This window comes from Podarcis pityusensis (genome assembly GCF_964106645.2).
Source record: "Podarcis pityusensis genome assembly, chromosome: 2".
Taxonomy (NCBI): Eukaryota; Metazoa; Chordata; class Lepidosauria; order Squamata; family Lacertidae; genus Podarcis; species Podarcis pityusensis.
Window position 1 is genome coordinate 22,319,035 of NC_138029.1, and position 23,084 is coordinate 22,342,118.

The 23,084-nt window shown below is 49.2% G+C and overlaps 1 protein-coding gene across 1 annotated transcript; it reads right to left on the reverse strand.

Annotated features, from left to right (window-relative positions):
• Nucleotides 1-117: 117 nt before the first annotated feature.
• PMEL (premelanosome protein) lies at nucleotides 118-22,493 on the reverse strand. The gene is made up of 12 exons (XM_080994522.1): nucleotides 22,345-22,493; nucleotides 12,413-12,547; nucleotides 12,124-12,270; nucleotides 11,183-11,323; nucleotides 9,829-9,990; nucleotides 8,073-8,495; nucleotides 5,255-5,689; nucleotides 4,421-4,582; nucleotides 3,253-3,346; nucleotides 2,289-2,491; nucleotides 1,849-1,939; nucleotides 118-465 (listed from the first exon to the last, which is right to left on the reverse strand). The coding sequence occupies exons 1-12, from the start codon at nucleotides 22,409-22,411 to the stop codon at nucleotides 306-308; spliced, it is 2,220 nt and encodes a 739-aa protein (XP_080850648.1). The 5' UTR covers nucleotides 22,412-22,493; the 3' UTR covers nucleotides 118-305.
• Nucleotides 22,494-23,084: the final 591 nt, after the last annotated feature.

Sequence of the window (23,084 nt, forward strand, 5' to 3'; positions counted from 1 at the left end):
GCAGGTGCTGGAGGGGCAGATCAGAATGTGGAGAAGGTCTAGGAAAGTAAGCGATTTAGCACCTCTGCAGGGTCTTGTGTCTTCCCTCCCACCCAGGCAGGCACTGAGATGGCACGATCAAGGAGTCTGAGTGTTTACTTAGCGGGTAATTTTAAAAAAAGAACAAGAATGCTGGGCGGGGTCAGTTTAGGGTGGAAGAACTGCAGAGGAGGACACTATCTCCTTTCGCAGGGCTGGCTCCACAAGGCATCTGGTTCAGTAGTTAGCAAGGCTTCAGTTGGCTTCCTTGACCTTCGTCTCCATCTTTAGATCACGTTGCCACTCAGCAGTGGGCTGCTTTCCCCACTGGCCCCCTGCCCAAAAGCCTGGCGTAGGAAGAGGCGTACAGTGGTACGGTCAGGTAACCAGCTGCTGGGAGAGGTGCTGGCTGATGTCGCAGCACGGAGGGGTGTGTATTTCATATGCCTGTAGTGGAAGAAAACGGTGACAGTAAAATATTTAGTGAGCCACAGTTTTCTAGCTTGGTTCGTTCAGTGTTTCGAACAGAAATAATAAGGCTTTTAAGGCTTCTTCGTTCAGCAGAGCAGGTGGATTTTGGCCACGTAGGCTTGATCTACATGCCATCCTTGTCTCTGCTCAGAAGACTTTGGGCAATGGAGAGCTCCATGCTACTGAGTTGGCCATTCAAAGTGGCTAGTTTGAGGTTGGGATAGATTGCCAAGGATGGAGGAGATGGAAGACAAAGTACTGTGGGGAGCAATGACAGGTGAACTGTGGTAGAAATGGTTTGTGTGCAGAGGAAAGAAGAAAACTGACTTAGTTGAAGCCTTGGAGAGTAGACTGACTACCTGCCCACAAGCTTTGAATGCAATGAACGTTCACTTTGGGGAGCTTTCCCATTCCACTGGCATGCTTTGCTATTTGCTAGAGCAGAATGGTTTACAAGTTCTACAACCAACAGGGCTACTTTGGCTGGGTTTGGTCAGCTTGCCTCGCCTTTGCACTGTAGTTTCCCCAAATATGAGGTGGAAGAAGTCATGTTAAAGAGGCATCTTGCCTGGAAAAGCTCATGTGTTGCATGGAGGCTCTGGCACTTCCAGTTAGAGGAGCAGGAATGGGCCATGTTGGGCTCCAGCTCCTATCAGCCTGCATCAAGCACGGCCAGTGGTCAAAGGTGAGTGGAGTCATAGTCCAGCAACAATCCAGAACATCACAGATCTCCCACCCCTGAGTCAAAAGCACAGGAAGCAGGGCTGGGGAAATCTTCTGCCTGCAATCTTGAAGGGCTACTGGCCATCACTGTTGGCCTAGATTGGACTACAATTCCCATCATCCCTGCTAGTTAGGGATGATGGGAGTTGTAGCCCCAAAACAGCTGGAGACCCAAGTTTGGGAAATTCTGGCCTAGGTGGACTTGTGGGCTAGTTCAATATAAGTCAGCTGTAAATGTTCGAGAGACCAGCCACCTCCCTGTGTTAGGTCCCACCCAAATGCCATAAGGCAGACACAGCCAATATAGTGGCTTCAATATGTAGTTGGACTACAACTCCCATTGCCCCTGACTAGCTGAGGATGCTGGGTGGAGTGCAAGAACATCTGAAGGGCACCACCTTGGCTAACCCCCTGCAGGAAGGATTTGATTGCTGTTAGGGGGCCGCCAGATTTACAGGCCTCTGGATCCTTCCCAGCTAGAGAGATGTGGTTATTAGGGCAGGCCTTGGCAAAATGCCTCCGTTCTCGGCGGAGAGGCTTTAACCAGCCCTACAACATTCCACTAGCTTCTGGACCGACACACTTTCTTGTTCCTCAACTGACTATAGGCTCCCATGCGGCTCAACAAAGGCTCACCTGTAGGTATAGGCAACAGCCCCTAAGGCAGCAGCGACCAGCACCACTCCAACAACTAGTGCAATTTGGGCTGAGCCTGAAGTTCTTGCGGCTGGAGAAGATAAGAGAAATTAATGTCTGCCCATTCAGCGAGAGAAAGAGGAGCGCACCGTCTTTCCTTGGGGAACATGGATCAACCCTCAGGCTAGTCTCAGAAGGCATCTCTGCAGCTGCTCTGATAATGCATGCCATCAAAGAGCACGAAACACAGGGAGGCCACCCTCCTCCCCCTGGCCCATCCTTGCCTTTCCAGGATGCTGAGAGCAAGGATAGGCACACCATCGCTGATACTACAGGGAGAAACTGATGGGAGAGTTGTCTTCCCCTGCAAACCCCCAAGAAGTCCTTCTAAGCGTCAGGAGCAGAGAGAGCTCTTTGCCTCCCTGAGGTTTGGTCCTTACCCTGGATGCTGACTTGGGTGCTGGCCACAGCCAGGCTGTTGGCATCAGCCAGGGAGATGTTGACGCAGTAGATGCCAGACTGGTTGAAGGCCTGGCGCAGAACCAGCTGGCAGTCGGGGCTGGGCTGGGCCGGGATGCACACAGTCTCCTGGGCTGTCAAGCAATCGGGGTCCGAGATGGTTGTGCAGACTTGCTCAGGGAGGCTGCAAGCAGGACAAGGCTATTTCGTTCAGGTGTTGGGAGCCAGTCCTCTCTCCCTCCCATGACCACAGCATTCTCTGGGTCACTGCTCTCCCTTTCTAGTATTGATGCAGCTTCACTGTGGCTACGCTCCCTCTCCCAGCTTCCCAAGGGACTGTCAAGTGTGTTCCAACAAGTCACACACACAAACAGCACACACGCATGCTGCTCAGAGCTCCTTTGGCCCTGTTCCTAACTTCCTTTCATTCTCCTCTAGTCCAGGGCTCCCTCCCAATGCCATTTCAATTGCGCGTTCACAGTGTTGCATGCATGTGATGGTGTTGACATGCTCCTGCTTTAAACACTACAAAAACCTGGGGGTTAGACATTCTGCTTTGCTTCCAAGTGGTCCATGCCCCTTAACATCCTGCAGAGATGCTATAACACTTCATACCACAAATGCTCTGGCATTTTCCTTACGATTTTCCTGTGCCACAGCATGGGACCGTCCCTCCAGGTAGCACTTTACAACTTCACTGGGGAAGCATCACCAAACAACAAATAAAGTGAAATGGTCTGTGGGGCAGTCCGGTATAAATCCACCGTTCATGCACTATTATTGCATCAATGACATTTTGTAGAATAACTGTCCTCCCCCCCCCAACACCTATCTTGAAACAGCCCAACTCTACTAGCCCAGTGCTTCAGCCCATCATTTTTCAGCGGGAAAATGGAAGACCTTGGAGCCAGACCAAAAGAGGCCACTCCTACTTATGCAACCTACCTTCCTTGGCACGTCACTGTGAGATCTACCGTGTTCTCAGCAACGGCTGACACCAGTGGCACCACCTCCACAATTTCAACACCTTCAATGCCCTCTGCAATAAAGGAGAACAAGGATGTGCCTCTTTCTTGTTCTCCCTCTCGCCCGCCTTTCATTCCCTAGTTCTGACTGGGGTCCACCCGCAACTCTGCTTGCAGAGAATCAACACTAGAAGCAAGGGAAGTTTGGGAGATCTTTTGAAGGTGAGTTGAAAACTTGGGACGCCCAAAAGGAGAGGCACCAAACTCAGCTGCACAGGGGAGATGGATCTGCCTACCAGCAGAGTTGGGTACATTTTGAGATTATTAGTTTTTAGAATCAGAATGGAAATTATTTACAGCCAGCCTCACATCTTTGTTCTTGCATCTAGTCACAAAGATTGCCACTTGATCAGCCTCCATCCTCTTCTGGTGAGATCAATGCTCTGTCACACTCCTTTGGCGGCTATGAGGCTGAAGGTTTTGGTACTTGCAAATTGGTCTTAATTTGGAAACTAGAAGCCTCTTCATTTAAATTAGGGGTGAGTAATCCCAAGTATTTTTGGAATCCCAGCTCCCATCTGCAGGGTCAATGGCCGCAGATTATGAGAGCTGTAGTTCAACAATATCTGGAAGGGTAAAGGTAAAGGGACCCCTGACCATTAGGTCCAGTCGTGGCCGACTCTGGGGTTGCGGTGCACATCTTGCTTTATTGGCCGAGGGAGCCGGTGTACAGCTTCCTGGTCATGTGGCCAGCATGACTAAGCCGGTTTTGGCAAACCAGAGCAGCGCATGGAAACGCCATTTACCTTCCCGCCGGAGCGGTACCTATTTATCTACTTGCACTTTGATGTGCTTTCGAACTGCTAGGTTGGCAGGAGCAGGGACCGGGCAACGGGAGCTCACCCCGTTGCAGGGATTCGAACCGCTGACCTTCTGATCTGCAAGTCCTAGGCTCTGTCATTCCTGTTTTAGGCTCCACTGAGCACCATCTCCTTCCCTTAATATTGCCCAACGTGAGCAACAGACTTTTAGTGGTCATCCTTGCGCACATCTTTTTCTCTCTCTCTCTCTCTCTCTCTCTCTCTCTCTCTCTCTCTCTCTCTCACACACACACACACACACACACAAACACTGTCCCCAGGACTCACGGACAATGTCCAGGTTAGTTTCGAAGGTCCCATAGCGGTAGAGGAGGCAGCCAGCAGGTGCCTGGCGTTTCACCAAGACCTGGACCACTTCAGTCGCCACCGTTCCAGCGTCTGGGACGACAGACACAGTCAGGTCGATGGTTGCTGCATCTTCAGCGGCATCTGTTGGGAGAACAAGGCCAAAGGAACAATAACGCCTCCTTTCCTTCCCCCACCCCACAAAGCCTCGTGCTGCATGCGTCTCAAAAGCAGAGATCGCAGGAGGATAATAGCCGCAGACAGTGGCTGAGCAAGCTGTGTTAAAAGACACAAAGTGGTTCTTCCTCTCTGTTGAGAGGATCCGAGAAGGCTGCAAGGAAGTTTGTAGGTTGTGCTGGGTAGGACGGACGAGCGGGTTCAAGGAGGACAATCTGCAAGGGAAGCTGGGTGCAGGATGAGCACCAGGAACACGAGAGCTGATCAGAATGGCAGGTGAGGCGTCCATGGGGAGAGGAGTGCCACCCTCTTGAATGCTCAGTCCGAAATCACAACTCTGCAAGGAGCTGAATCAGTTGGGGGAAGTTTTGCAGCTGCTCCAGTGTATCCACATCTTCAACAGAAAGGCTGGACTTGACCTTCATGCGAATGACCTCAAATTGCTTCCTTCGCTGCCCATCTCCCATCCCTGAGCCCCAATTGGGATTCCCTCTGCCTTCAGCAAGGTCAACACGGCAAGCTATCCTCCGTTTGAGGGAAAGGGTAAAGACGGCCATGGTGAATAAGCATGGCTGGGTGTTTTGGGGCCCCGTGCTGAATCTCAAGCAAGGCAAGGAATCTCCTGCCAGCTAGACCTACCTGCCGCTGATGGAGAGAGCGGGGTTTCGGCCACGCTAGGGAGTGTTGTTGATGCCCCAGGAAGCTCAGCTGTAGATGCTGCCGGAGACAAAACCGCGGGTGCCAGAGTGCCTGGGTCACCTTCAGGCGCCACTGCGGAGGGAGAATCAGGCGCCACAGTGCCTGGCAGAGATGCAGCCACTGCGGTGGACACAGATGCAGAAGCCGTGGTGGCTGGGAGGGATGCTGCCGCTGCCGTGGCAACAGTTGCAGGGTCCGCAGTGCCTGTAGCGTCTTCAGCTGGGGCGACGGAGGCATCGTTCACAGGCTCCACGGACGCTACAGCTAAATCTGCCCCTTCGGGCACAGCACTGACTTCTGTGACAGTGCCTACAGTAGCTGCAGTGGCCACAGAACTAGTCTCGGGTTGCTGCTGAGTCGTCCCGGAGGCTGGGGCTGCACATGAGGAGAGAATGAGACGTAATACAGAAAATGTTCTAAGCATGCAGTTTTGCAAGAGTGTAGACCAGGGATCAGCAACCTTTTTCAGCTGTGGGCTGGTCTACCGTCCCTCAGACCATGTGGTGGGCCAGACTATATATTTGGGGGGGGGGGGATGAACAAATTCCTATGCCCCACAAATAACCCGGAGATGCATTTTAAATAAAAGCACACATTCTACTCGTGTAAAAACACCAGGCAGGCCCCACAAATAACCCAGAGATGCATTTGAAATAAAAGGACACATTCTACTCATGTAAAAAAACACTGATTCCTGGCTGATTGAGAAGATGATTGGGCCGCATCCGGCCCATGGGCTTTAGGTTGCCTACCCCTGGTGTAAACAAACTGCTTTCAGTAGCTGGTTCAAACAAAGACCACATGGGTCAGCAACAGGTTTAACAACACTTTTATGCAGCTATCTAAGTGAGGCCATGGGATAGCTCAGAAAATATGCCAGATCAAGGAAATGTAAACCTTGCTGCTCTCTTGTGCAAAGAACACCCCTTTAGCCTTGGTATACGCTGGCCATTGATGGACAGGCCAGCTGTTCTGAGCATCTGGGATGTGAGTAACACCCATCTGTCAGACTGAGGTCTAGGGATGGTTTTGTCTGGGAGCTTTCCACGCCTGGGGCAAGAGCGGAAGCAGTTTCTGGGGTTCAAGAGGTGGAATGAATACACTGGGTCTATCTCGAAGCACCCCGACTCCTGCTGTGGAATGGCATACTCTTCATATATTGTGAACCATTTAGATCAGGCTTCCTCAACCTCGGCCCTCCAGGTGTTTTTGAGACTACAATTCCCATCATCCCTGACCACTGGTCCTGCTAGCTAGGGATCATGGGAGTTGTAGGCCAAAAAAACATCTGGAGGGCCGAGGTTGAGGAAGCCTGATTTAGATATTACCACCCTAGAATTAGTCAAAGTGAAAGGCAAGTAATCCTAAGTGTGAAAGTTGTGGACTCAGCACGACAGTGATGTAGGTGGAAGACCTGCCTTGACTCTCAAGACAGGAATACGCAATGTCCTGGTGAGGATTTGCCGGCCAGGACTGGGGAATCTGTGTCCTTCAGAGGTTGTTGGAATCCAAAGCTTTAGCAATCATGGCCAATTGTCATGGGTGATGGGATCCGTAGTCCAACAAGATTTGGAAGGCCAGAGGTAAACCTCCCCTCCTTCAGGGCAAATCTAGGCATTGACTACTAAGCCTACTGAGCGTCACTGTCACCCAACATGAACTGAGAATGAGCCCTAGAACATACCCTGTGAAGATTAATAATGTCTCTTTCAGGGACAGCTCTCCATCATTACTGACCCTCTGGTAACCTTCAGAGGCCCCTACATTCCTCAGAACACAGGGTGAAAGCCTCTGAATACACTGCCATGCCCCTCTAGTTCTTGTAGAGAACTCTAGTTCTTGTAGAGAACTAGTCCTTCCCACCCACAAAAAACCTGCAAATCTTTGAAAGCAAAATAAATCGCACCAGGCGCTCAAAAGATACATATCCAGATTTGTTTTTGAGATGCACAGTTTGCTCTCAGCACAGAGTCTGAGTTGGCTTATTTGTACGCAAGTGGAGCTCACCTGCGTTGCTTACTAGACGGGTTACAAGACCATATAACACCGGTCCTGAAAGACCTACATTGGCTCCCAGTACGTATCCGAGCACAATTCAAAGTGTTGGTGCTGACCTTTAAAGCCCTAAACAGCCTTGGCCCAGTATACCTGAAGGAGCGTCTCCACCCCCATCGTTCAGCCCAGACACTGAGGTCCAGCTCCAAGGAGGGCCTTCTGGCGGTTCCCTCATTGAGAGAGGTGAGGTTACAGGGAACCAGGCAGAGGGTCTTCTAGGTGGTGGCACCTGCCCTGTGGAATGCCCTCCCACCAGGTGTTGAGGAAATAAACAACTATCTGACTTTTAGTCTGAAGACTGCCCTGTTTAAGGAAGTTTTTAATGTTTGATGTTGTATCGTGTTTTTAATATTCTGTTGGGAGCCGTCCAGGATGGCTGGGGAGGCCCAGCCAGATGGGCGGGGTATAAGTAATAAATTATTATTGTTATACAATGGTACCTCGGGCTAAGTACTTAATTCGTTCCGGAGGTCCGTTCTTAACCTGAAACTGTTCTTAACCTGAAGCACCACTTTAGCTAATGAGGCCTCCTGCTGTTGCCGCGCTGCCGGAGCACGATTTCTGTTCTCATCCTGAAGCAAAGTACTTAACCTGAGGTACTATTCTGGGTTAGCGGAGTCTGTAACCTGAAGCGAATGTAACCTGAAGCGTATGTAACCCGAGGTACCACTGTAGTTAGTAAAGGAGAAGCACCAGTACTTACCTGAGGTTGGGACACCCGCGGATCCTGACCCGGTTATGCTGCTGACAGTGGGCAAGACCACGGTGCCTTGGGCCGTCGTGCCACTCGGCACTGTGGTACCACTCGGGTCTGCCGTGGGGGCGACAGACGGCTCCTCCGTGGTGCTGCTTCCACAATCGGCCAAGGGGATGGCGGCCTGGAGGATGACGCGAGGGCTGAAGGTGCCGGCGGCAAGGTAGGTGTGGGTCACCATGGCAGCCCGGGATATCAGAGTCCCGCTCTGGTCGCCGAAATCCCAGGAATAGGAGATGTCGGCGTCGCGCAGGTATTGGCTGGGGTCGTGGAGGCGCACGCCAAATGCGATGGCCCGGTTGCGCACAAAGCGCCCGTCGGTCCCGTCGACATCCAGCACTTGTGCAATGTCCACGTTGAACGGGATCTGGTCTGGGAAGCAGAGCAGAGAGTCAGCTACGGGCATGGAAGTAAGGCAAGAGAGGGCAGCAGGTGGAGAACTAACAACATCTGACCCCCCCACCTGCCCACGAATCACACTTGGTCTGCCCCGTGCTTGCTTAACCAGCCCCTCCTGCTGGTCCTCAGTGGCTCCTGAGCTATCAACCTGCCCTACAGCCAGTGTTTCCATCACGAGAGCAACTCAGCCCTCCTAGTTTTTGTGATGCACCCATTAGCTACTGTTTTAGATGGGTTTGTAGGGAGGTAAAGGTAAAGGTCGTGGCCGACTCTGGGGTTGCGGCGCTCATCTCGCTTTATTGGCCGAGGGAGCCGGCATACAGCTTCCGGGTCATGTGGCCAGCATGACTAAGCCGCTTCTGGTGAACCAGAGCAGCGCACGGAAATGCCGTTTACCTTCCCGCCGGAGCGGTACCTATTCATCTACTTGCACTTTGACATGCTTTTGAACTGCTAGGTTGTCAGGAGCAGGGACCGAGCAACGGGAGCTCACCCCGTCACAGGGATTCAAACCGCCGACATTCTGATCGGCAAGTCCTGGGCTCTGTGGTTTAACCCACAGCGCCACCCGCATCCCTTGTAGGGAGGTAAGATTTGCCAATTATTTTTTTATTGATTTTCTGCAACTTTCTGCCCCACCCCCCAATATTTCTTCTTTTTCTTCCCTCTCTTGCTGCTCCAAGTATCTTACCCACCTTTCATTTCAAAATTCACTACAGTGGTACATCGGGTTAAGTACTTAATTTGTTCCGGAGGTCCGTTCTTAACCTGAAACTGTTCTCAATGTGAAGCACCACTTTAGCTAATGGGGCCTCCTGCTGCTGCCACGCCGCTGGAGCACGATTTCTGTTCTCATCCTGAAGCATCCTGTTCTCATTCTTAACACAAGGTACTATTTCTGGGTTAGCGGAGTCTGTAACCTGAAGCGTATGTAACCTGAGGTACCACTGTAATCTATTCTCCCCACACATAAACTGTACAAGTTCCAATTTCTGCTATGATTCTTCTACCTTGTTATAAGCTATCCACAAAATATTCGAGTACAGCAAATCCTCTCTTATCTGTCTGTAATCATCATTAATCCATTTAAAAACCATTTCCCTTCAATATCTCTGGGGCAACACTCTACCTGAAAAAAAACCACAGATCTACTTTTTTCCCCCGTTATCTCTCCTGTGGGGAGAGACTCCAAGATTTGTTGGAGTCCAGGGGTTGAGCTTGTGAACTGCATTACTTTCCTGCTGCCTCCATGATTCAAACACTGCTTCCCCACCCACAGCAAAAGAGCCCGCTCACCCAGACCTACCGGTGATGCTGAACTCTGAAGAGGTGCTACCGATAGGGATGAATTTCTCACGTCCCCGGTAGTGATAGACTTCCACTTCCATGGTGTAGGAGCCCAGGGGTACATCGGCTGTCTCAACAGTCAGCAGGGACGAGGGGCCATCCACCACCTGCCAATACCGCCCTGCAACCAACAGGGTAGTGATATACTAGCAAAGTCACACACAAAAATGTCACCAAAGGCAACCGCTCCCCAATAAAGAGCATAAACAAGAAAACAAATAAATTGCAGAAGTAGTCTTTTCCTTTATGGTCACTCATGTAGTTTGTAGAAGCAGCATCGACTCTCGAGTCAACACTGAGGTAAAGGTAAAGGGACCCCTGACCATTAGGTCCAGTCGTGACCGACTCTGGGGTTGCGGCGCTCATCTCGCTTTATTGGCCGAGGGAGCCGGCGTACAGCTTCCGGGTCATGTGGCCAGCATGACTAAGCCACTTCTGGCAAACCAGAGCAGCGCACGGAAATGCCGTTTCCCTTCCCGCCGGAGCGGTACCTATTTATCCACTTGCACTTTGACGTGCTTTCGAACTGCTAGGTGGGCAGGAGCAGGGATCGAACAACAGGAGCTCATCCCATTGCGGGGATTCGAACCGCCGACCTTCTGATCGGCAAGCCCTAGGCTTCGTGGTTTAACCCACAGCGCCACCCGCGTCCCTTTGAGTCAACACTGTTCCGGTGCAATTAGCGTTTCTTCTCACCCAGGGGCTTAATCATTGAGTTGTACAGTGAAGTCTAAGCAGTATACAATCAGAAAAGTGGGGGAATCTGTCCATATATGCAAATTTCCCAAGGGAAGAACAGAAAGAGGCTCTCCAGCCTTCTGTCTGTTAGCCTTCCTATAGGAAAGGGAACACGATTATAATGGGCAAAGGGGTGCAGGATGCGACGACCCCACAAGGGAGGCGGCTGCAATGAGGAAATTTGTCCTGGTGCAGTTTGAAATGCAGTGATGCTGAACCCTGCAGTATTTTAAGTTCTGATGACCCAGACAGTCACCTATCGAAAGACTCTCCAACTTGCACTGAAAGAGGGGCCATAGCTCAGTGGGTCTCCTAACAACTCTCAGCACCCTTAACAAACTACACTTCCCAGAATTCTTAGGGGGGAAGCCATTTAAAGTGGTATTGTCATGCTTTAAAGCTATAGCACAGATGGGGCCCAATGGACAGCAAGGACAATGGTGAGAGGCGATGGGAGTTGCAATTCCAACAACGTCTGCAGGGCACCATGTTGGCTATCCCTGCGCTAAGAGATGGCCCCGGGACTTACGTGTGCGAGGAAGCCGTCCCTTATCAGCCAGGAAGCAGACGCTTACCCCATGCCTGCCAGACGTAGACGAACTTGCCACGCTTGCGGCGGTCGCTCTGGGAGAAGGGCTGCCCGTCAGGGAAGAAGCAGTCCGAGTTGTCAGTCTCCTGATTGGGGAAAACAGGTTCTCCTTGCGTCACACGGGTACCTGCAAGGCAAGGATAGGAAACAAGACCTTGGGGCCCTGGGTGCAGGAGCACCCACAAAATTCCCCATGAAAGGGCTGGGCACCCACAAATTTTGGTGCACACTGCCTCGGCCCAGCAAAATAAATCGCACCAGGCACTCAAAAGATACATATCCAGATTTGTTTTTGAGATGCAGTTTGCTCTCAGCGAAGAGTCTGAGTTGGTTTATTTGTACGCAAGGGGAGCTCACCTGCGTTGCTTACTAGACGGGTTACAAGACCGTATAACACCAGTCCTGAAAGACCTACATTGGCTCCCAGTATGTTTCCAAGCACAATTCAAAGTGTTGGTGCTGACCTTGAAAGCCCTAAACGGCCTTGGCCCAGTATACTTGAAGGAGCGTCTCCACCCCCATCGTTCAGCCCAGACACTGAGGTTCAGCTCTGAGGGCCTTCTGGTGGTTCCCTCATTGCGAGAAGTGAGGTTACAGGGAACCAGGCAGAGGGCCTTCTCGGTAGTGGCGCCCGCCCTGTGGAATGCCCTCCCATCAGATGCCAAGGAAATAAACAACTATCTGACTTGTAGAAGACATCTGAAGGCAGCCCTGTTTAGGGAAGTTTTTCATGTTTGATGTTTTATCGTGTTTTTAATATTCTGTTGGGAGCCGCCCAGAGTGGCTGGGTAGAGATATATATATATATATATAATGGCACCCACAGTCCCGGGCGCCCACGGTTGTGGGGCCAAGCCAGAACTCCTGAAAGGAAAGGTGAGAGGGAGGAAGAGAGGCATTGGTGCCTCTGCAGGGACTTCAGCTCACCATTTATGGTGCAGTTCTGGGTCCACACGATGCTTCCATTTGGTAGAACCGTCTGGTTGCCAGGGAAGCGCAGGGCAATGCTGAACGTGGCTTTGGCACCTGTTATAGTTGGGGCATCGTTGCTGATGTCAAACGTCACATCGCCTCCTGGATGGGGGAAGGGAAAAGAAAGGGGTCAATGTCCCTCAGAACTCTTGGGGTTGAGGCCCAGAAGAAGTCTCAGACTGTAGGGTTTCTTTCTCATGGGTAACTGGAAGGCCTATGTCCTCGGTTCAGAGTTAGTCCTCACCTCTCCAGCAGTTCCTCTGCCTGGCGTCTCCCGGCCTCCACTGTGGGTAAAGTCTGGAGTTCCAAGTCTTGTAGGAAGAGTGTTTCTGGCTCCAGTTTTGTCCCCACCTGTTGCTCCTGTTCCTGACCCCGGCCCCTAAAAGAAAGAGAAGACCGGGGGGTCAAGCTGTTTTCTGGCGCGTGGTCTCCAACACGTCGCTTACGAAAAGGGGCGCTCTTGGGAAGCATGCAAAGGGTTGGGAGTTAAATGGCAATAGAATGCAAAATTTACATTCCGTAACAACTCAGTCAAAACTTAAATGGTTGCAGAGGGATGCACACCAGCAGCAGTACTGTGGTACCTCTGGTTAAGTACTTAATTTGTTCTGGAGGTCTGTTCTTAACCTGAAACTGTTCTTAACTTGAAGCACCACTTTAGCTAATGGGGCCTCCTGCTGCCGCTGCGTCGCCGGAGCACGATTTCTGTTCTCATCCTGAATCAAAGTTCTTAACCTGAAGCACTATTTCTGGGTTAGCGGAGTCTGTAACCTAAAGCGTATGTAACCTGAAGTACCACTGTAATTGCCGACTACAGAATCATAGCATGGGTGAATAAAATGTCAATGCCACAGAAGCTGAAACATATGCAGGATGAGAGCACTGATCATTCACTGCAATGGTTTTGACTGGGCTCTGCAGACACCCTTTTTAGTATACATTCATTTTTGCTCTTGATTGTGGCATTTAGGTGGTTTATACATGAGCCCACCTTCAATACTGTTTGCTAGTTACAGGTAGGTAGTCGTGTTGGTCTGCCGTAGTCGAAACAAAATAAAAAAATTCCTTCCGGTAGCACCTTAGGTAAAGGTAAAGGGATCCCTGACCATCAGGTCCAGTCATGGCAGACTCTGGGGTTGCGGCGCTCATCTCGCTTTATTGGCCAAGGGAGCTGGCGTACAGCTTCCAGGCCATGTGGTCAGCATGACTAAGCCGCTTCTGGCGAACCAAAGCAGCGCACGGAAACGGCATTTACCTTCCCGCTGGAGTGGTACCTATTTATCTACTTGCACTTTGACGTGCTTTCGAACTGCTAGGTTGGCAGGAGCAGGGACCGAGCAACAGGAGCTCACCCCGTCACGGGGATTCGAACCGCCGACCTTCTGATCGGCAAGCCCTAGGCTCTGTGGTTTAGACCACAGTGCCACCTGCGTCCCTAGAGACCAACTAAGTTTGTTATTGGTATGAGCTTTTGTGTGCATGCGCACTTGTTATAAAGCTCATACCAATAAACTTAGTTGGTCTCTAAGGTGCTACTGGAAGGATTTTTTAAAAAAAAATTGTTTCAAATACTGTTTGCGTCTGCAAAGGATTTGGGGGCAGATATACAACTTCATTTCCAGTTAGCGCATGTCATGTATTTTCCTGCTGAATGCCTGTAATAGTTCATACTGCCAATGTTCCGAATTTAATGTTTGTCCTGCTTTTATCATGCTATGGTGCAAGAGTGTCCTCCCTCTGGATGGCAATTATGCAATAACATGGGGGGGGGGACCCCCAGTACCCATTGTTTCAGGCAGCTGTCTGCTTAATGGCAGAGCCAGCCCCGATTACCAGCTGAAGATTATTAAAGTCCAGAGTACAACATTACCTAACAACACCCCCAATTCATTGTTCCAAGCCAGGATTTTAGAGCACATGAAGAATTGCGGCCCAGTCAATCCCAGGTCTTTGACTGCACTGAGGGATGAGTGGGTCTGACTGGATTAATCGCTGAGACCCACAGCATTAAAGCTCACCAGTCTGTGCTCACCAGTCTGAAAATCTTCCGGCTTGGGGGTGTTCTCTTTCTAAGGATCCCAGTATAACAGAAAGGTAGAAAGTCCTCTAAAGGGCTGCTGGCAGCTGTCCTCCTCCTCTCCCAGCATCTTATGGCAGATGCTCAAGAGCATTATTATTATTATTACTATTATTATTATTATTATTATTATTATTATTATTAAAAATTGTATACCACCCTATACCCACAGGTCTCATGGCGGTTAACAGGATAAAATCACAATCACAAAATACTTAATCAAAACAAAAACAATCCAATTAACCTCCCTCCCTCCAAACATTTTAAAAGGGCATTGGATGTCAATATTTAAACATCCTTAAAATATCAGACTCCCCTTCTTCCCTTTCCATGGTTCATTTTGCATATCATGAATCCCTGCATAGTTTACATAAATTAAACCATTCAGTATTCCATTATTACATCCATCAAAACTTATTTACACTGTTGAATTTGTCTTAATGCCACCAACGTTTTCAAGTATACACAGTTTCCCCTCCATATGTTCAATAAACATTTTCCAGTCTTCTCTAAATGTATGTTCTTCTTGTTCTCTTATTCTTTGTTGTTGTTGTTTAGTTGTGTCCGACTCTTCGTGACTCCATGGACCACAGCACGCCAGGCACTCCTGTCTTCCACTGCCTCCCGCAGTTTGGTCAGACTCATGTTTGTAGCTTCGAGAACACTGTCCAACCATCTTGTCCTCTGTCGTCCCCTTCTCCTTGTGCCCTCCATCTTTCCCAACATCAGGGTCTTTTCCAGGGAGTCTTCTCTTCTCATGAGGTGGCCAAAGTATTGGAGTCTCAGCTTCAGGATCTGTCCTTCCAGTGAGCACTCAGGGCTGATTTCCTTCAGAATGGATAGGTTTGATCTTCCTTCAGTCCATGGGACTCTCAAGAGTCTCCTCCAACACCATAATTCAAAGGCATCAATTCTTTGGCGATCAGCCTTCTTTATGGTCCAGCTCTCACTTCCATAGCTTTAACTATACGGACCTTTGTTGGCAAGGTGATGTCTCTGCTTTTCTAGCATTCTCTTATTATAGTATGTCATTCTAGTATATGTTAAGTCCGCAAGCTGCACATATTCCATCAGCATTTCAAGCACACTCACAAAACGCCTTTCCGCATGGGCACTGCAAGTTGCAATGGAATTGCTAGCAGGTGCAAAAGGCAATTGCATTTCCCTCAAGGTAAAATGTTAAAGACTGAGCAGTTCCCTCTACTATGGAAGCCTGGCTGGGGGTGGGGGACAGGAAGAGAAGTTTGCATTCTTCACAACCACTAATGGCTGCAAGTTCTTTCGGCTGTAGAGCAATCAAATGTCGGCTGCTCTTCCCCTGCCCCACAGGGGATCCTCATCAGATACACGGATGCTCCCTAACCTCTCATTACTTCTCCGTCATCTTTCGGTGACCTAAAATCTAAGTCTTAAACGGTAAGCTTCCACGACACTTCCATAATCTGCACAGCACATAGCAATTCCATGGAATTTTAAAAATTGGGTGATCATACTGGATACTCCTTACTCTTTCAGTGCACTTAATTTATGTGCGCATCTGGGATTCGCTTTACGGCATTCGCAATACAGCAATTGCGCCTTTTCCTGCTGACTGTCCATTGGTGCAGTATGGAGACTGCCTGCTCAGTGTTTGTTCAGCCGACCACCCAACCAAGCCCTGTCCGGGGTGTTCCATTCCATCACTGAGCATGATTCCCTCCCCTCTAGAGGCAATTTTTATTAATTATTTTTCCCTCAAGCCTGTGGGTACTTCTCTCTTTTGGATAGATGCTGCCATTTTGGTGCCGTGAGAACTGGCACTCCCCTCTGAACGTGGGAATTAGAGGGAGTATTGGCGACAACATAATACTACAGCTTCATAGAAAAAGGAATTGCGCTGGCTAATTGATACACAGGTGATCCTTAAGGCCAAATAAATTGGCTAAGGTGTATAAAGATTGTGTCAGGCAAGTGTTGGAAATGTAAACATACTGAAGGGTCTTTTTTCCCCATTTGAGATGGACATTTGCAAAAGCTAAGGGGGTTGCGAAATGATACATAACGAAATGAAGAAAATGATAAAATTGGCTCCCCCCCTCCCCAAAAAACCCTGAAGCTTTCCTTTTAGGGATAATAGGAACGGATGTCCAAAAGAAGACAATTAAATTACAGTGGTGCCTCAGGTTAAGTACTTAATTCGTTCCGGAGGTCCGTACTTAACCTGAAACTGTTCTTAACCTGAATCACCACTTTAGCTAATGGGGCCTCCTGCTGCTGTCGTGCCGCCAGAGCACGATTTCTGTTCTCATCCTGAAGCAAAGTTCTTAACCTGAGGTACTATTTCTGGGTTAGCGGAGTCTGTAACCTGAAGCGTATGTAACCCGAGGTACCACTGTATTTATGTGCGCAACAACAATAACAGCCAGAATCCTATTTACACAGAAATGGAAGGAAGGAAGAAGTTCCAACCAAGGAAGAATGGATCTTAAAGCTAAAGGACTACACGGAAACGGTAAAATCGACAGCGAGATCAAAACGATGAACTTTTTATGGAAGAGTGGAGACCTGTTTTGGACTATCTGAGGAAGTATTAGAGTCCAAGGAAGTCGTGACTGAGCAGGATTCGAACTCTAAGCAGCGGAAGGGAAAAGACAGCAATTGCAACAGAGGAAATAAGTATGAGATCTAAATATGTTACACAATGAAAAGGGTGGGAACCAAAACATCATGGGGGGTAAAGGGTGGGAAGTCTAAACTGTTCAGGGAAATTTGTATTGAAGTTGATTTCTTAAAATTCAGTTCAATATTTAAAAAAGGTAAGCGTGACATTTCTCAGTCCGGCCGCTCTGTGATATTTTCAAATCTCTCAGCTGCTAATGCATCTGGACAACACAGCTTGCTACCCCTTCCCAAATCTAAATGGATATTCATCTTTACAGTGTACCTCAGGTTAAGTACTTAATTCATTCCAGAGGTCCGTTCTTAACCTGAAACTGTTCTTAACCTGAAGCACCACTTTAGCTAATGGGGCCTCCCACTGCTGGAGCACGATTTCTGTTCTCATCCTGAAGCAAAGTTCTTAACCTGAAGCACTATTTCTGGGTTAGTGGAGTCTGTGACCTGAAGTGTATGTAACCTGAAGTGTATGTAACCTGAGGTACCACTGTACTTTCTGCCAGGCCCCGGGAGCAAACGACAACTTCCCCACATTATGCAAGCAAACCACTCTTTGCCAGCTTTGTTTTATGTGTGAGCTTCCGGCGGGAGGTTGCCGATCCAGACTCTTGTAGCCTGTGCCTTGTCGACCCATCGTTCAGCTACAGCGCCCTGCCCTCAGCTGAGAGTCACATGAAAGAGCTTGGGCACAGCCTGCCAGGCCCCATGTGATGGGAGCCCCACGGCACTGTGAGGGCTGAGCCATCACATGCCGCCTGCACCCGCAGCAGAGGAGTAAAGTCCTGGGCTCCTTGCCATGAAAAGAAATGGAGGGGGAGAGAGGCTGCAAAGGGCGGCAAGCTGGAAGGAGAATTCACTCCTTGAAACACAACTAGATGCAGATGCGATCAGAGAGGAGGGTGCGCCAGGCATCTCATGCACATGACTTCCCTGAGGATCATGGGAATTGTAGTTTACCTCTCGGAGAGCTACAATTCCCGGCGCCGTTAACAAATGATGGTTCCCAGGATCTTAAGTTAGAAAATAGTGGTCAGATTCCGGATGGTCTTGGGTTTTAAGTTACACAGCCTGCTCTCTTCCCTTGTTGAAACTTTCGTTTCCAGTCTTCAGATGGAGAGAAGGAATTGGGGAGAAAAACCTGCTGCCAAAAAAGGTAAAGGGACCCCTGACCATTAGGTCCAGTCGTGGCCGACTCTGGGGTTGCGGCGCTCATCTCACTTTATTGACCAAGGGAGCCGGCGTACAGCTTCCGGGTCAGCATGACTAAGCCGCTTCTGGCGAACCAGAGCAGCACACGGAACCGCTGTTTACCTTCCCGCTGGAGCGGTACTTATTTATCTACTTGCACTTTGACGTGCTTTCGAACTGCTAGGTTGGCAGGAGCAGGGACTGAGCAACGGGAGCTCACCCCGTCGTGGGGATTCGAACTGCCGACCTTCTGATCGGCAAGCCCTAGGCTCTGTGGTTTAACCCACAGCACCACCCGCATCCCTTGCTGCCAAAAAAACCCTCATTCAAATAAAGCCTAGAAATATTTCAAGCTGTCCAATGAGTAGATCAGCCTCCCGGGTCATCTAGGCTCCATGCTAACTACACTGGTTGGCAGCTGCTTCCCCGAGCTTCATGCAAGAGTCTTCCCCGGTCCTACCTGAAGATGTTGGGGCATGAACCTAGGAGCTTTTGCATGGGATGAACTCTCTCTCCTCCTCGTTGGAGCCACATCCAGTGAATGCCAGGCCGCCCTGATTCTGGGCTTAGCCTTATGATCTAAGGACCCTCGTACCTATGGGACCGCCTCTCCCGGTATGCCCCATGGAGGACCTTAAGGTCCATAAATAGCAACACCCTAGAGGTCCTGGCCCATAAGGAAGTTAGATTAGCCTCAACCAGAGCCAGGGCCTTTTCAACACTGGCTCCGGCCTGGTAGAACGCCCTCTCTCACGAGACCAGGGGGCTGCAGGATCTGATTTCTTTCCGCAGGGCCCATAAGACAGAGTTGTTCCGCCTGGCCTTTGGCTTGGAAACAACTTGATCCCCTCCCCATCCTTCCTTTTCCCTTTCTCCTTCTGTGATGGAACTCCTATTTGGGGACTTCCCTGGCTTTTTTTTGGCCCACGTAGGACCAGTCTGAATAGTTGGCCTTGGTGAAGATTTGACGTTTTCATCCCCAAAAAGTTTTTGATTTGAGTTTCTGTTGAAATGAGGCTGCATTTTAATGTTGTATTTTAATCTTGTTTTTAAGTTGTATCTTAATCAATTGTTTTATATCTGGTGTTATGGGCTTGGCTGGGGAGGGCAGAGTACAAATATAAATATAATAATAATAATAATAATAATAATAATAATAATAATAATAACTGTCCATCTATTCCTTCACCCAGTTGTCAGTGGTTAGGGCAGCCCTTGACATTTTACAATGCTGTATTATTTCCCACTCTGCCAGTGTGTAACAATAAAGACATCTCTCCTTCATAGCTGGAGGCTGGGGTATAACAATTAAGGCCAATTTGGGCATTTCCAACTACTTTTCTTCTGAGACTTCCCACAAAGCATTCTGGAGCAAACTATCTATCCCCTACAACATCAGCTCTCACTTTAGAAAGCGATACTCGAGATAAAGCCTGGGCAGACCAAAATGGTGTTAGGGACCACTGTGGGGAGAGGGAGACTTAATCCACAGGACTGTGTCTGTTGGTACTCTCTGTTTCCTCTAGTTTGCTATAAGCAAAAAACCCCAGCAAGGACAGGTGCAACAGCCTAGGATTAGCATGACATAAGCGGTTGCACTGGTGCACAATCTGGATTCTGTGGCTCAACTGCGCATCATGCGCACAGCCTGCGCATAACTGATCTGATGCAGATGGCACAGTCGCACTAAACTGACCAGAGATTGTGATTTTGCACCGGCGCAACACACTGTGTTGCAAATTGTATGTGTGCGCGCGAGAGAGGGAGAGAGAACAACCTTTGAGATCTTTAATCTGGCCAAAGAATGTACGGCCATGCCCAGTGGCTGGGAGTTTCAAGCCGGCCGAATTTCGCCTACAAAGTCTTCTCCCTCCTTAATGCAATTAGACCAGCTCCTAATGCGATCTGACTTCCAGCGCAGAGAGTCTCCATCGTTAAGTCTTCTCTGCATATCGAGCACAAATACACATTCCACATCCCAGACAGCCAGCAGCACCACAAGAGGATTAGAGGGGCGCGGGGTGGGTCTGGACCTCCCCGGCACAAATCCAGATCACCACGAGGTTTGGCTTTGTGTGTGTGTGCATATTCCTGCCTCTGCCGTAACCCATTAAGTCAATGAATACAATTGATGCCATTTCATAAGGCAGAGTGGTATCACTATTTTTTCTCTCCACACACTGGGATGGGTGGGGGCCAAAACAGCCCCCCAGAGAAGGGCTAATCCTCACGTGCCACCCGATTATGCCAGAAATGAGCCAACATTCAAAACTAGAGCCACACAAATTCAAAAGGCTTTTCTTTTTCAGGTCTGCATTCTTTTCTCCCATGGTTACCCTGAGAATTAATTCTGTATTCCAGGTTAGAGGGGCCTGCTAGAGCCCAGATTTGGATCACACATGCTCTGTAAATCTATCTATCTATCTGTCTGTCTGTCTGTCTGTCTATATTAGTGATGTATGGAAGTGAGAGCTGGACCATAAAGAAGGCTGATCGCTGAAGAATTGATGCTTTTGAATTATGGTGCTGGAGGAGACTCTTGAGAGTCCCATGGACTGCAAGAAGATCAAACCTATCCATTCTGAGGGAAATCAGCCCTGGAAGGACAGATCGTGAAGCTGAGGCTCCAATACTTTGGCCACCTCATGAGAAGAGAAGACTCCCTGGAAAAGACCCTGATGTTGTGAAAGATGGAGGGTACAAGGAGAAGAGGACGACAGAGGGCGAGATGGTTGGACAGTGTTCTCAAAGCTACCAGCATGAGTTTGGCCAAACTGTGGGAGGCAGTGGAAGACAGGAGTGCCTGGCGTGCTCTGGTCCATGGGGTCACGAAGAGTCGGACATGACTAAACGACAACAACAACATATATATATATTCATGCAGCTGCTACCTGCATGAAAGTTGTTGCATCTAGTTTGGCTTGCAGCTCCAGAAAGTTGTCTTGATCTTGGAGGTAAAATTACGGTAGTTGTTCCTAGGGCAGACCCATAGCACACATTTATAGCACATCCAATACACGTGACTTCCCTGTCCCAAGGGATCCTGGGAACTGTAGTTCCACCCGCACAGAGTTACAATTCCCAGCACCCTTAGCACATGACTGTTCTCAGGGTTCTTTGCAGGGATGCCATGTGCTTTTAAAGGGGTGTTGAATACGCTTTAAATGTGGGGGGCCCAAAATAAATAAATGGTTTATTTCAAAGGGCGAGAGGTTCAGTCGCTCAGCTAAACACCTGGCCTTTCGATAAACATTTGTGGGCACTGAAATTGTTTCTGTAAAAGGACCCACAGCTCTGACTCAGTGGAAACCGGCTTTTGAACAAGCTTCTCTCAGAGACTTCCCAATCCAATTTTAAAACGTGCAAAAGACTTTTAGGCTTGCGTCCCTTCAGAGAACCTTGCACAGAAGTAAAATAATGGACACACACACACAAATGCATTGGCATTTATGGCATTAGAAAGCAGATCTGAGTCCCCCTTGTGCTGTTTGTGTCACATTTGATTGCTGTAAGAAGGAATTTGGCATGTAGGCTTTTATTTTGTGTTCGGAGCCGATTTAAAACCAAGCTTACTTAAGCCTCACAAACGCCCTTTGCTGGGGATCTTTTGCCTAATTTTTCTCCCAGTCTTATTGCAGTGCAGTGGGAATCAAAATACGTGTTTGCATAAAAAATCAACGCAGATGCAAAAGAATAATGATTTGAGGAGCAGGGAAAAGCAGTTGCGACGTGACAGCAAATAGAACACAAAGCAAAACGAATAAGGTATCGAGAGGTGTATAATTCACGTGCTGCAACCGAGTTTCACGCTCCTTTGATCCTTATGCTGTATAGTTTCCTTTGCATATTCTCTCCTATGCTGCTTACGTGTGTTATGATATTATAAACGTTAATCACTCGGCAGGCAGGTTGGGCTACAAAGACGAATCCATCAATTAACAGCTTAGAGCCAAGTGGCTGCTTTGCTTCTTGTGCTTGTACAGGATGAAAATAAGAAATGTAGCCTCTGTAGCCTTGTAATAGCAGTGTGGGAGCAGGCACTGTCCTCCACGCAGATGTGCTCATGGGACACATACCTGGGCTAGAGTTAGGACTCTTCAGTTTCCGGGTCCAATATTTAACCAGACGGATTCTGCAAAATCAATTCCAGCACTCAAGAACCCCTCCATGTGATAGAGGTCAGTCTAGCTGATGAAACAGCCAGTAAAATAAATGGTTATCATTCGCCGTATAAGGAAAAACTGGACTGTACTTACTGTGTTGAGCCGTAGCTACGGCCAGAAGGGCCCCAATCACAACCCACAGGTACCCGGTCCGTGGCATCTTAGCTCTTCGAGTTCTTTGTAGCCTCCTGAGCTTCTAGAGGCGAAGGAGTGGAGTAGAGAGCTGGGGGCATATAAGGGAGCTCATTTGCATACACCCTCCCTTCCTCTGGGCACGAAGGGCATCACTCGCCTGCCCCCCTCCCCTTTCTAATAGCGGGGAGCCATGGGATGTGTGTGACCTAAGTCACAAGTTTGCAGGGTGAACACAATGGGCCCCCCTTATGAGATTCCTTTGCTGGAAGTTCAGGGGAGGGGGTGGGCAAGGCTGAAACACTAGGGCTCCTTCAGGAGGGGGCGAGGGATGGAAGTGTAATGAGAGAGAGAAGACAAGAGAGAGTGAAATTGCCAGTTATGCAACTTCATTAAAGGGTACCGGGGGTGAGATTACAGGGCGCCTTCAGCTGCCTGGTGAACCCATTCGCCTCTGGCTCCTTTTGCACCCAGCTCAAGAATAAGCGCAATGTTTGGTGGACTCAGAAGGCCCAGAGCATGGGTAGGCAAACTAAGGCCCAGGGGCCGGATCCGGCCCAATCACCCTCTCAATCCGGCCCATGGACAGTCCGGGAATCAGCGTTTTTACATGAGTAGAATGTCTCCTTTTATTTAAAACACATCTCTGGGTTATTTGTGGGGCCTGTTTGGTGTTTTTATATGAGTAGAATGTGTGCTTT